Genomic DNA, 14,312 nt, shown 5'->3' with positions numbered 1-14,312 from the left:
AGACCAACAGCAAAATCACAATGTCATGGAGGCAGTGGACAGCAGTTGTGTTGGACAAGTGGAGGTTGAGGTACCAGCTGCAAATGTGGATATACTGAAGAAATGTAAACCTTTTAAAATGATGACAGATTACAAACTCTCAGCTGTGTCTGTAATCAAACCTCTGTAACTTTGCTTCACTTCAGCAGCATCAGCTCATGTTCACATGTTGATTCATGGTTTGCTTCAGTTTTTGATGGACTGCAGAATATTTTGAAGGTTATCTGCTATAAAAAGCCAGAACAGGAAAATCTGCTTCATGTGTTTCTGTTTGATCCTCAGTGACTTTGACACAAAGGCCTCTGCTGTGATGATCACACCTCTGATCAAGTCTCACAGTGTCAGCTTTGTTTTTATACATATGGATATGTGCTGATAAATGATCAGAGTTATAATATTTCCCACTGTCTGCTGTGTGCCGTGACCTTTGACCTGCTAAAGACAGTCAGCTGTGGATTATTCATTGTTGTGTCTGATACTTAGAACTGTGAGGAAGAACACTACACAGTTAATCAGGGTCCCCTCTCTCTGAATCAGGGAAGGTGGGCAGGCCGCGTGTGGGCCGCGGGCCATACGTTGAGTCTCACTGTTTGAAATGTGAACATTGTTCTGCTGCAGTCAATGGACTAAACCAGAGAAGAAGAAAACAGACTTTACCATGAAGATCCTCAGTGTGGATCAGTATAATATCAGCCTGATGTCTGCAGTTTAGTGTCAGCACAACTTTCACATCATATTCATCTCAGCACAACTAAAACATGCTGACTGACCCCAGAGTTTCAAGTCCACATCCTGGACTCTCCAGGAAACCACACAGATGCTTCACTCCTGAATCCTGCAGCTTGTTGTTGGAGCTCAGGTTCAGCTGTCTCAGATGGGAGGGGTTGGACTTCAGTGCTGCTGCCAGATAATCACAGCTGATCTCTGACAAACCACAGTCCCTCAATCTGTATAAAGAATGAAAGATGTAAGTTTATTAGACAAAGTGTGAGCTTGAAATCATTCAGTGTTTCATCATCTGTTCAGAGCTGAAGAAGGTTCAGAATGTGGAAGTTTAGAAAATGGAAACTCCAAACAGCTGACAGAGTTCATACGCCTTTGTCAGGGTCAAATTCAAGCAAGACCATGTGAAAATTAAAACACATCATCCTAGGTGAACTTAAACACCTTTGTTCCCCTTTTGTTAAGACATAGAAAAGTACACCACACAAAAATACTGCAAAAGGAAACGGTCGCCTTATATACATAGTGTATAAACTCAAAATGCACATTTCACTTCAAATTAAGATTAAGGCTTTGAACAGATCACATAGTTCAGTTCAACATATAAGACTTTAAGAATGCACAAGCATCTACTTAAAATCTATTTAATTTATCATCCATGATATTATTTTGTACAATTCCAATGTATTTTGTTCATCTCCCTTAAATAAACAGGCAGTCTTAAAGTATGAAATATTCATATACAAACACATATAAATGTGTGTACTGTCTCAGTGGCTGATAGTACCCCACAGGCCTCAGTTTGAGCTTGAAATCATTCAGTGTTTCATCATCTGTTCAGAGCTGAAGAAGGTTCAGAATGTAGAAGTTTAGAAAATGGAAACTCCAAACAGCTGAAGCCAACAGGAAGCAGCTTCAAACAAACACAACAAGAGAAAAAACTCTGAACGTTTCACATTAAAGTCGTACATTTCTCACAAAGCTCAATTATGTGACAGACATTTCATCCCATGTCAGTTTGGCCTCATCCTGGGCCGGATTATCCAGCACACACTCTGACCACAGGCCCAGGGGCCACGCACAGCTGGGCTCCATCCAAGAGACAGCAAACAAACCAACACAATAATAAAAAGCACCATGTGATCTTCTTACATCTTCAAGACAAACATAGTAAAAACATGAGCATATTTGTTTCCTGATAAAATGATGTGACAGGTAGAACAGAGTAAAGTGGTGGTGTTACAGCCTTTCTCCCCTCTGCTGCCGAGGCTGTTAGTCTCTCCCAAACTCAGCTACAGGACTTCCAAATGAATGAAAGCAGCAGAAGTGGCTTTACAAATGAAAGAGGAAGAGGAGAAGAAGAGGAGAGGGAGGCCACCCTGACCATCACTCCAGCTGAAAACATCACACTTCCATTAAAGTTGGTGAGGAAATGTTGAGCAGGATGAGCTGCTGGCTAATCTGGAGGCTGTAGCAGCAGCTCACAGTCACAGTGGATTTCCACTCATGAAAAAGCTCTGGCTGCTTCATTTCTCATCTCATATCAGAGACTTTAATGCTTCACTGAAGCTGTGCTGTGATGCTTCCATATTCCAGTGAGGCCTCCATAATGATTTCAGCTGTTCTGTACACACACTGTGTGCCCTGTATGGCTCAAAGTCTCTGCAGCCTGTTTTTATCTGCTATCATCAGATCTTCATCATCCTCATTCACATCCCTCACACACTCTACAGCCTCATCAGCACTGACTTCATCTTCACTGACTGATGGAGCACAACATGAACCTGTGGAGGCTGAAACACTGTCCTGTCAAACATCTCCCCGTCACCACTCCACTTCTGTCAGCCTTTAAATGAACCCTGCTCAAGTCTGTCACTTCTGTTTGGAGCCAAAAGGAAAAACTCTTGTTCAGTCGTTTGGAAAGACAACATTTCTGAAAGCACTCAAACTTCTTCACATTTGTCTTCAGACACATCCTGAACATTTAGGAACTAAAGAAAGTTTCAAACATCAAAGACCTGAAATATAGAAAAACAACAACAGCCGCAGTCAGTGAACTCACCTCAGAGTCTCCAGTCGACAGTTTGGACTCTCCAGTCCAGCACACAGAAGCTTCACACCTGAATCCTGCAGGTTGTAGTTGTTACTCATGTCCAGCTCTGTCAGATGGGAGGGGCTGAACTTCAGAGCTGAGGCCACAACTTCAAAGTGAGACTCTGAGAGTCCACACCGAGTCAGTCTGTGATGATAGAAAATATAAAATGTGTTATTATAAAAGCAGAAAATCTGCATTATAAACACAGACTGAATGTATATGAAGACAAAACAGAGTGAGGTCATAATCTGATGAATCTGCTCTTCACATCTGTGCTTCAGCTCCTCTTACTGTGTTTGACATGACACAACGATTGAGTCTCTCTCAGACCTGCAGACTTTTAATGAGAATCTTTGTTTGGCTTTAATCTGCTTTTGGCTTTTTCATGGATCTGATCCAGAGTCAGAGTGAAGACACACATTTGGACTGTTTCCTGTTTTGACTCCAGAACATTTTGAATGAGTTCAGCTCAGTGAAGAGTTCCAGCTGGAAAGATGATCTCTGTTTGCTACCTGCTGTCAGGTACGACTGTTCACGTCCACACGCAGGAAAAACCTGCTGACTGTTACCAAACGGAGCAGAAATCTCATCACTGGACAATAATGATGAATGAACTCAGAGCTGCTGATATCAGATCTGATTTCAGGGGAACTAAACACAGAAATGATTGGCTCATTTGAGCTTTCTGAGCCATTATCTGCTGGTGTGTCGCTAGTTGGCAGAAAATGATTTGTATTCCTGTTCAGGGCTTCAGTGTTTATGAGTCCAGATCCAGGTGACAGCAAGTCAAAATGATGTTACCTGTCTGTGTCCAGCAGCAGCCTGTATTCACTTTGAATATTGTTATAACCTGACATGGATCAGTTTGTCTTTGATTGGTTTGTAAAGGTCACTGTTTCCATTGGACCTGAGTGACGTACAAAGACAGAGAGGGAGAGAAAGGAGAGAGAGGATGGAGACAGCAAAGAGAGAGCAAACACAAACAGGTGAGAGTGGACAGGTGACCAAGGTCAGCAACCAATCAGAGAGCTTCTGTTTGACCCACAGTCACTGATGATGACTGCACATAACCAAGCAGTGTGTTACTCTGATATCAAATATGGATCCTGCTCTTATAATAATGATCATCAGATGATATTATTGTGTTATTTTGTAGCTGAATACGATGTTTGTGTGATTATCAGTGAAAGAAGCAGTGAGGAGGATGGAGAGAGAGAGAGGACAGAGGGTGAAGTTAGAAACACTAAAAGGATTTTTCATGGATTTCATGGATGATTTGAGTGATTTCCAGCAGGACACTTAAACATGTCAGTGGACGTCCTAAAGAACATATTCACTGATATGAAACGTGTCATTGAACAGGATTAATATCAGTGGAAACATGGTGGAAACAGCTGTGACTGCATGGATGTGACACACTTCAAATCTGTTCTCCACTCTTGGATTTGGGATCCATGGAGCTGCTGCTGAGTCTGTACAATAAAGGAATGGTGTGGAAGGTTGCAGCGTACGGACACAAACACTTTGTGGTTACAATCTGATTTTATTTTCAAAATTAAACTACTAACCTACACTGATCAATGATGTTAATGATCACATCTGGACTCACCCAGCCTTTCTGCAGTTCCTCACAGCTGGAATCAGTCTCTGTCGTCCCCGCTCTGATGTTTTGTACTTCTGCAGGTCCAACTCATCCAGAACCTCCTCTGACATCTGCAGCATGAAGGCCAGAGCTGAGCACTGGATCTCAGAGAGTTCCTTCTCTGATCTGTTCTCTGACTTCAGGAACTCTTGGATCTCCTGAAATAATGAGAGGTGGTTCATCTCCATCAGACAGTGGAAGATGTTGATGCTTCTGTCAGGAGAGATTTCATCACTGTTCATCTCCTTCAGGTTGTTGATGACTCTCTGGATGGTTCCTGGACTGTTCTCTGTCTGACCCAGCAGACCTACTAAGAGTCTCTGGTTGGACTCCAGACAGAGGCCATGAAGGAAGCGAACAAACAGGTCCAGGTGGCCATTTTTACTCTGGAGGGATTTATACATGGCTCTGCTCAGGAAATCATCCAGAGAGGACTTGTTGTATTTTTTTCCCAAAAAGTTCTTCAGCACCTTTGTCTTCCTGTTGGTGAAACAGTGGAACTTGTAGACAGCAGCCAGAAACTCCTGAATGCTCAGATGAACAAAGCAGTAGACTGGTTTCTGGAAGATCACACACTCTCTTTTGAAGATCTCTGTACAAACTCCTGAGTACACCGAGGCCTCTGTCACATCCAGACCACACTGCTCCAGGTCTTCTTGGTAGAACATGATGTTTCCTTTCTCCAGATGTTCAAACGCCAGCCTCCCCAGCTTCAGAAGAACTTTCCTATCAGCCTTCGTCAGCTCCTGTGGACTCGTCTCACGTCCCTCACGGTACTTGTTCTTCTTCTTCTTTGTCTGAACCAGCAGGAAGTGTGAGTACATGTCAGTCAGGGTCTTGGGCAGCTCTCCTCTCTGCTCTGTAGTCAACATGTGCTCCAGAACTGTAGCAGTGATCCAGCAGAAGACTGGGATACTACACATGATGTGGAGGCTCCTGGATGTCTTCATGTGGGAGATGATTCTGCTGGACAGCTCTTCATCACTGAATCTCCTCCTGAAGTACTCCTCCTTCTGGGCGTCAGTGAAGCCTCGTACTTCTGTTAGCCTGTCAACACATGTAGGAGGGATCTGATTGGCTGCTGCGGGTCGGGAAGTTATCCAGACGAGAGCCGAGGGAAGCAGATTCCCCTGGATGAGGTTTGTCAGCAGCTGGCTGACTGATGACTTCTGTGTGACATCAGACAGCAGCTTCCTGTTGGTGAAATCCAATGAAAGTCTGCTTTCATCCAGGCCGTCAAAGATGAACAAAAGCTGAGAGACAGCCAGCTTCTCTGCTGTGACCTTCTGTAATGTTGGATGGAAAACATGGAGCAGCTCCAGAAGACTGTACTGCTCATCTCTGATCAGGTTCAGCTCCCTGAATGAAAGCAGAACCACCACACTGACATGTTGGTTCTCCAAGCCCTCTGCCCAGTCCAGAGTAAACTTCTGCACTGAGAAGGTTTTTCCAACACCAGCCACGCCGTTGGTCAGAACCACTCTGATGGGTCTCTGTTGGTCAGGTAAGGCTTTAAAGATGTCCTGGCACCTGATTGGAGCGTCATGGAGGGCGTCCATCTTGGAAGCTGTCTCCAGCTGCCTCACCTCATGTTGGGTATGAACCTCTTCACTCTGTCCCTCTGTGATGTAGAGCTCAGTGTAGATGGTGTTGAGGAGGGTTCTACTTCCTGTTTCATCACTTCCTTCAGTCACACGTTCACATCTCCTCCTCAGACTGATCTTATGTTCATCTAAAACCTCCTGCAGACCAACATCTGCTGAAAGAAAGAAAAACAATGAGACTAAAGAGAAAGAAAACTCTTCAATGTCTGAACAACACAAGAAGTCCAGTTTTCAGAAATGAGTCCATCAGCAGACAGATGTTCAGTCTTACTTTGTACACAGCTGCTCTGACTGGCTGTCTGCAGTCCAGCTCTGCTTCTGGATCTTTCTCCACACTGTGCAGAAGCTCTGATGGTGACACAGAAAAGTCACAGTGGAGATACTTCTGTCCACCTTTGATTAGACTCATTATAAAAAGGAAACAAAGTTTGAACACAGTCATGTTTCCAGTTCACTGACTTACATTTATTCCATGGACACTCACTCTAACCTGAAGCACAGCTACAACCCAACATTGTTGAGGCCTCATCTCCTCCTTTCCTGACTGTAGAGGTTAAATATGCAACAACCAACAAATAAAAGAATTTGGTTCATTTCAAAGAAATTCACACGGTGACCAAGTAAAGTAACCGTAGTAAAGGAGACAACATCCCGTTGATGGTGGGATTATTTGAAAGATTTGCTTTAGTCACGTCACCAAATGCAGTTGAACCACCCGTGGATCCATGTTTGACCATTCTACCACTCTGAGCTCTGCTTTTGAATCATTTTATTATTATCATCATTCATTGATTCATTCTTTGGAGGGGGGCTATTTCCTAATGCCGCCCTAATAAGCTGATGTTCAAGGGGAAATATAACAGAAACTCTTTCAGTGTTATTCATTAATAAATTAACAGATAAACTGTGAAGAAGAAAAAACTGAGATTTAAAGGAGAGAGTGAGAAACTTGATCATCCATCCTCATAATACATGTTTATCAGTATCTGCTGTGACCATACTGCAGTAATAACTACAAGTCTACATTTCTGTGACTGTTGATCAATCACAGCAGGAATCTGAGCTCATCTCTGCACACAGAGCAGCTTCAGCTCTGGGATAAACTGCTCGCTTCACGTCCTTCTCAGCTCACAGACACTCATCCTGATATTTTCCTTTAACATTTGATGGTATAATTCATCTGAGTTTACACTTTATCTGCATGAATACAGAAAAACAGACCCAAACACCATAAACCATCAGTTTCACCATGTAGAATATATTGTTGTTTCCTTTTAATTCAGAGAAAAACTCTGATTTGGATTTTCTCTGTTCTCTTTGCCACAGCCCATCCCAGCAGCAGCTGAAGCAGCTGACTGTCACAACACTGAATAACACTTTAGGAGGAATTTCAGAGGTCAGTAAAGCTCCAGTTTCAACATCAGTTAATTAATCATAGTTCATCATAAATGTGAACCTGGCTGGCACACATGTTGATGTTAGCCATTTAAATATTAGCAGTTAGCTGAGGCCACAAGAAGAAGAGGCCCTAGAAGAACAATGGATGATAAGATTAGATTTTCAAGACTAGGCAGAGACGTGTTTTCCTTTACTGTCTCTTACAGAGGAGGGAGCAGATACCAGACGAGGTCACGGAGGTACGGGGAGGATTCGCAGCAGACAGCAAGACTGCCACGTCCATGCGAGAGAGCGATGGCTACTATAATCTCTGTTTTTAAGATAAGATAAGATAGAACTTTATTAATCCCTCGGGTGGGTTCCTCTGGGAAATTCGACTTCCAAAAAGCACAGCAACGACCGAAGTTACAGTTACAGAATTGTTTTATTATATATATATATATATATATATATATATATATATATATATATATATATATATATATATATATATATATACACATACATACATACACACACACACACACACACACACACACATATAAATACAGAGACAGATATAAATAAAATATACAAAGGGGATAAATAGAATAAATAGGAATAAAAAATAAAATAAAAATACAATGTCTCCCTATATAATGTTGTACAGCCCATGTGAGGGTTATCCTCTCTGTGAACCAGATGCTTGATTTCACACAGAGGTCCACCAACTGAATTTGATCAGTTATGGAACGATTTACCTCGACAGGCTCCTTCACTCGCTGCTTTTAAACCTCCTTTAAAACACACTTTTACTCCCTGACCTTTGACCCAGTGTGACATGTTGACTCACTACTTCAGACAGCTTAAAAATAGTCTTTTTGTTTTTTGGTGCTGCCTAAAAGAACCGTAAAATATCTGTCCTATATACAGTTATGTTCATATATTTTTGTGCTACATCAGGAAACTCAAAAACATAGTTTGTAATATTTTAATCCTTATTTTTAAAACTTTTTTTGTCATTTTTCTGAATAACACTTTAGGAGGAACGTCTTGATGCATTCTCAATCATCCAGGAAAGTAAATCTCCAAAAGTTGATTCTCTTCATCTGGACGTAGCGTAAATGTGTCCCAGCTGGACTTTTGTCAAAGCTGGAAAGGCTCCTAAAGAAAGTTCCAGTCGATCCAGGAGAGAAGGACAACCGCTGCCTAAGAGAAAACCTGTAGCTATCCCATATGTGTCAGGAGTGTCGGAGCAGCTGAGTCGCACTTTTTCTAAACACCGGGTCTCTGTGGCTTTTAAACCCCAAAACACGCTGCGCCAAAAACTGGTCCACCCCAAGGATCGGGTCCCCCGACACAAACAGAGTAACATAGTGTACGCTGTTAAGTGCAGGACGATTGGCAGGATTTATACATCGGGGAAACCAAACAACCTCTGGCTACAACACAGAAGAGCCACCTCGTCAGGCCAGGACTCTGCAGTCTATTTACACCTACAGGCCAGTGGACACTCTTTCAATGATGAGGATGTAACATCCCGGACAGGGAGGAACGCTGGTTTGAAGGCGGAGTCAAGGAGGCCATTTACGTGAAAAGGGAAAGACCATCTCTGAATTGAGGAGGGGGCCTAAGGGTACATCTGTCACCATCTTACATGCTGTGATTGCAGCCATTCCCCAACTCTCTGTGAATGGTACTCATGACCATTGATCAGTGGTTGTTGATCAACGGTCATGAGAATTGCATAATTAAGATTAAGGAACTGACCTCACAGCCCATTGTTCCTTCAGTGGGCTGGTTTCAGTTATTATGCAAATGTCCTGTTTATAAGATTGAATCCTGCAGTCAGCTGAGACTGAAGGAGTCACCTGGATGAGAGACGAAATGTTTCTCCCACAAAACGCTACGTCCAGATGAACTGAATCAACTTTTGGAGAAAGAAGTTGAATCAGTATTTCAGCTTTAAGAGGGTATTTTAACACAAACATCAGTCCTTCTACTTAAGTATGTTTGACACTTTGTTTACACCTAAATTAACTTTACTGTTAACCAGTTTTCGTGTTTCTGTAATCTATGAGGTGCCGTAAGGGACATTATTACTGAAACGCTCTCACACACACAACTGAAACGCTCTCACACACACTACTGAAATTTTAGCTCTCACACACACTACTGAAACGCTCTCACACACACAACTGAAACGCTCTCACACACACTACTGAAACGCTCTCACACACACAACTGAAACGCTCTCACACACACTACTGAAACGCTCTCACACACACAACTGAAACGCTCTCACACACACTACTGAAATTTTAGCTCTCACACACACTACTGAAACGCTCTCACACACACAACTGAAACGCTCTCACACACACAACTGAAACGCTCTCACACACACAACTGAAACGCTCTCACACACACTACTGAAACGCTCTCACACACACAACTGAAATTTTAGCTCTCACACACACTACTGAAACGCTCTCACACACACAACTGAAACGCTCTCACACACACTACTGAAATTTTAGCTCTCACACACACAACTGAAACGCTCTCACACACACAACTGAAACGCTCTCACACACACAACTGAAACGCTCTCACACACACTACTGAAACGCTCTCACACACACAACTGAAACGCTCTCACACACACTACTGAAATTTTAGCTCTCACACACACTACTGAAACGCTCTCACACACACAACTGAAACGCTCTCACACACACTACTGAAACGCTCTCACACACACAACTGAAACGCTCTCACACACACAACTGAAACGCTCTCACACACACACAACTGAAATTTTAGCTCTCACACACACACAACTGAAACGCTCTCACACACACACTACTGAAACGCTCTCACACACACAACTGAAACGCTCTCACACACACTACTGAAACGCTCTCACACACACTACTGAAACGCTCACACACACTACTGAAATTTTAGCTCTCACACACACAACTGAAACGCTCTCACACACACTACTGAAACGCTCTCACACACACAACTGAAACGCTCACACACACTACTGAAATTTTAGCTCTCACACACACTACTGAAACGCTCTCACACACACTACTGAAATTTTAGCTCTCACACACACAACTGAAACGCTCTCACACACACAACTGAAACGCTCTGACACACACAACTGAAACGCTCACACACACTACTGAAATTTTAGCTCTCACACACACTACTGAAATTTTAGCTCTCACACACACTACTGAAATTTTAGCTCTCACACACACAACTGAAACGCTCTCACACACACTACTGAAACGCTCTGACACACACAACTGAAACGCTCACACACACTACTGAAATTTTAGCTCTCACACACACTACTGAAATTTTAGCTCTCACACACACTACTGAAACGCTCTCACACACACTACTGAAACGCTCTCACACACACAACTGAAACGCTCTCACACACACTACTGAAATTTTAGCTCTCACACACACTACTGAAACGCTCTCACACACACTACTGAAACGCTCTCACACACACTACTGAAACGCTCTCACACACACTACTGAAATTTTAGCTCTCACACACACAACTGAAACGCTCTCACACACACAACTGAAACGCTCTCACACACACTACTGAAATTTTAGCTCTCACACACACTACTGAAACGCTCTCACACACACAACTGAAACGCTCTCACACACACAACTGAAATTTTAGCTCTCACACACACAACTGAAATTTTAGCTCTCACACACACAACTGAAATTTTAGCTCTCACACACACTACTGAAACGCTCTCACACACACTACTGAAACGCTCTCACACACACTACTGAAACGCTCTCACACACACTACTGAAACGCTCTCACACACACAACTGAAACGCTCACACACACTACTGAAATTTTAGCTCTCACACACACTACTGAAATTTTAGCTCTCACACACACACAACTGAAACGCTCTCACACACACTACTGAAAAACTCTCACACACACTACTGAAACGCTCTCACACACACTACTGAAACGCTCTCACACACACAACTGAAACGCTCTCACACACACTACTGAAATTTTAGCTCTCACACACACTACTGAAATTTTAGCTCTCACACACACTACTGAAAAACTCTCACACACACTACTGAAACGCTCTCACACACACTACTGAAACGCTCTCACACACACTACTGAAACGCTCTCACACACACCACTGAAACCAGAGGCATTTCTGCTGAACAGGAAGTTGTTTCCTGACAAGGAAACTGATGGAAAAAGTGGTATATTTCAAAACACTACAAGGATTTCTACTCAGCAACCTGCTAGTACAGCAGTCCCCAACCTTTTTTGCGCCACGTAAACAATATAAAAAATAAAAAAACGATAAATACCATGAAAACCATAAATAGAAATGTGTTCGAATTTTTGTGGAGGAATAAAACCCATTACATAGAAAGATCTCAGCTTGTGAAGGGATACAATAAAGGTGGTATCAAAACTCCAGAATTGGAATTTATGGTTGGCACCCTTAGAATTAAATGGTTAAAATCTTGTCTGTCACAGCCAGACTCTACTTAGCTCCACATCCCATGATTCTTGTTTAATAAAATAGTATACAGGATTAGACTTTATTTTGAAATGTGATTTTGCGGCAAATAAAATCCCCATAAAGATATCAAACTTTCCAAAACAGACGTTGCATTTTTGGGAAAATGCGATTTACCCACAACTTCTCCCCATAATTCAACCTTATGGAATAATAGGGTAATAACACTTAATCAAAAATCAATTTTCAAGAGTGACTGGTTTGAACAAAAATATTATATTCATAACAGATTTGTTGGATGATAACGGTGTCATTCTAAGTTACACAGACTTTTCAGAAAAATATTGTCTAAACTGTTCTCAAAGAGAATATAACAAATTTTGTGACCTGGTCCCACTGCCTCTGCTTCATTTGATTAAAATTTTTATGATATACAATAATTTCTCATCAGTGCTCCCAAATTTATTGCTAGGGCAATGTCAGCTGTTTGATAAAAATGCAATAAGAAATTTGTTAGTAGTTTCTTCAAAGACAAAATATTTCATAGTTACAACAGAATGGTTACATGGCATGGTTCTAATTTAGTTATTTCATATACACTGGATAAAGCATACTAAAAATTTATGAAATAGCCTATTCTACCTAAAGTTAAAGAAACACACTTTAAACAAAACTAATACTGTGGCAGAATTTCTAAAAAAAGAGATTTGGCTTTGAGGTGGATCAGTGTTCTTTTTGTACTGATGAAAATGAAACCCTAGAACATCTTTTTTTTTCCTATGCCCTATCACACAATGTATTTGGTGCAACTTAAAAAATTGGATTTCCCTAAATATTAATGATGTGCCACTGTTTGAATTACATCATAATTTTTTTTATATGGATCATCTAGCATTGGATGTCTCAGACATTATTAACATCATCATACTTGTTGAGTATTGCAGCATCGACAGCGATCAACTCGAAGGAAAATGACGACGGAGGCAAAAATGTCCTTAATATTTTTGGGAACTTTATTCCTCATCAACATGCGGCAAAACTTTTCTCATGGGTGCCATTTTCGTTGTGGTATACTTTTTTTTTTTTCTTAGGGGCGTGATGACGCAGCATCCGTGCTCTTACAATGAAACAGTGCCTCCTTGTGGTGGCAACTAAAATACTGTCTCTGTTAAACCACAGTAACCATAATGCAGTTAAACACTGTACAACATGAGTACACACAATGAATATCTTAACAATACTTTTGAGTAAATATCATATCCATTGTGCTAAATGGAGGAACGCTAAGCCTTCTCTCCCTGGTTTTTTTGATGATTTTAAGATATTTTTCTTTGCTAAAAAAAAGACAAAAAGCACATATGCCAAAAAAATAACCAGGATAATGCACGTCTCCCGCTATTCTAAATTTTGACTTATGCTGAGGCTAATATATTGTTAAGTAATGCAGCTGTCTCACTAAGGTCCAGAATCGATTTGTTCCACGATTCGATTCAATTCAATTCGATTTGATTATGGGGAATTTTGACAGTCAGAAATATTATAATTCAGATCAGTACATTTACATATTTTTGTATTTAAAAAAAGGAAGCTGACACACGCAAGACTTTATCAAAGGTGTGAGCATCACAGCAGATGCCTTTGTGTCAAAGTAGCTGAAGATAAAACACATAAAAACATGAAGGTGGTTTTCCTGGCCTGGGATTTTATAAAAAATATTCTGCAGTACATCAAAAACGAAAGAAAACCATTAACATATGAACGTTACCTCTGACGTTACAGCGGTTTTATTAGAGACACGGCTAACGTTTTGCATTTTGCATAATTTTAAAAAGTTTAAATTTATTCAGTATTGAACGGCAGAAATTAGGTTTTCTTTTCGGAAGTATGTAAAATGAAACAAAAAAAAAACAGCGGCCGACTGCGCTGTAAACAACAGTAGACTTGTGCATAACAAGCAAGCGAATAATACAGAAAACAGATTTTTAGACGGGAAACTGTTCTTGAAGTACAGAGAGAGAGAAAGAGAGAGAGAGACGTGTGATTTTATCGTGGTGGAAGCAAAACAGTGAGGGAATTCATGACGATGTTTATGTGAAGCGCAGTTTGGATCTTCTTTTGCTGCTGGTTCAGTCAATATTGTTTGGAGAGAGATCAAACTAACAGCTTTAGAATCGGCGCAAAAACGGGGTGAAAACAAAGCGCGGACCTGCCGACAGATCAGAGTCAGCGAGCTGTCGGCTTTCAGCCCCGACCGTGTCCGTGCTGTCGGGTGAGAAAGG

The 14,312-nt window shown here is 41.5% G+C and overlaps 1 protein-coding gene across 1 annotated transcript in view; it reads right to left on the bottom strand.

Annotated features, from left to right (window-relative positions):
* The window catches only part of LOC146676677 (protein NLRC3-like), a 157,268-nt gene that overhangs the window by 140,433 nt on the left and 2,523 nt on the right, over positions 1–14,312 (bottom strand). Inside the window, exons 4-7 of the mRNA XM_085402108.1 lie at positions 6,375–6,451; positions 4,467–6,258; positions 2,825–3,001; positions 810–986 (exon numbers count right to left, since the gene is read on the bottom strand). Of these exons, the coding sequence (XP_085258234.1) occupies positions 810–986; positions 2,825–3,001; positions 4,467–6,258; positions 6,375–6,451 (2,223 nt within the window). The remainder of the gene's footprint in view (positions 1–809; positions 987–2,824; positions 3,002–4,466; positions 6,259–6,374; positions 6,452–14,312) is intronic.

Source organism: Rhamphochromis longiceps, linkage group LG3, assembly GCF_057381845.1.
Source record: "Rhamphochromis longiceps isolate RC_006_pf linkage group LG3, R_longiceps_female_GT1.1, whole genome shotgun sequence".
NCBI lineage: Eukaryota > Metazoa > Chordata > Actinopteri > Cichliformes > Cichlidae > Rhamphochromis > Rhamphochromis longiceps.
The sequence above is the reverse complement of the archived record's forward strand: the minus strand, read 5'-3'. Positions and strand labels throughout refer to the sequence as shown.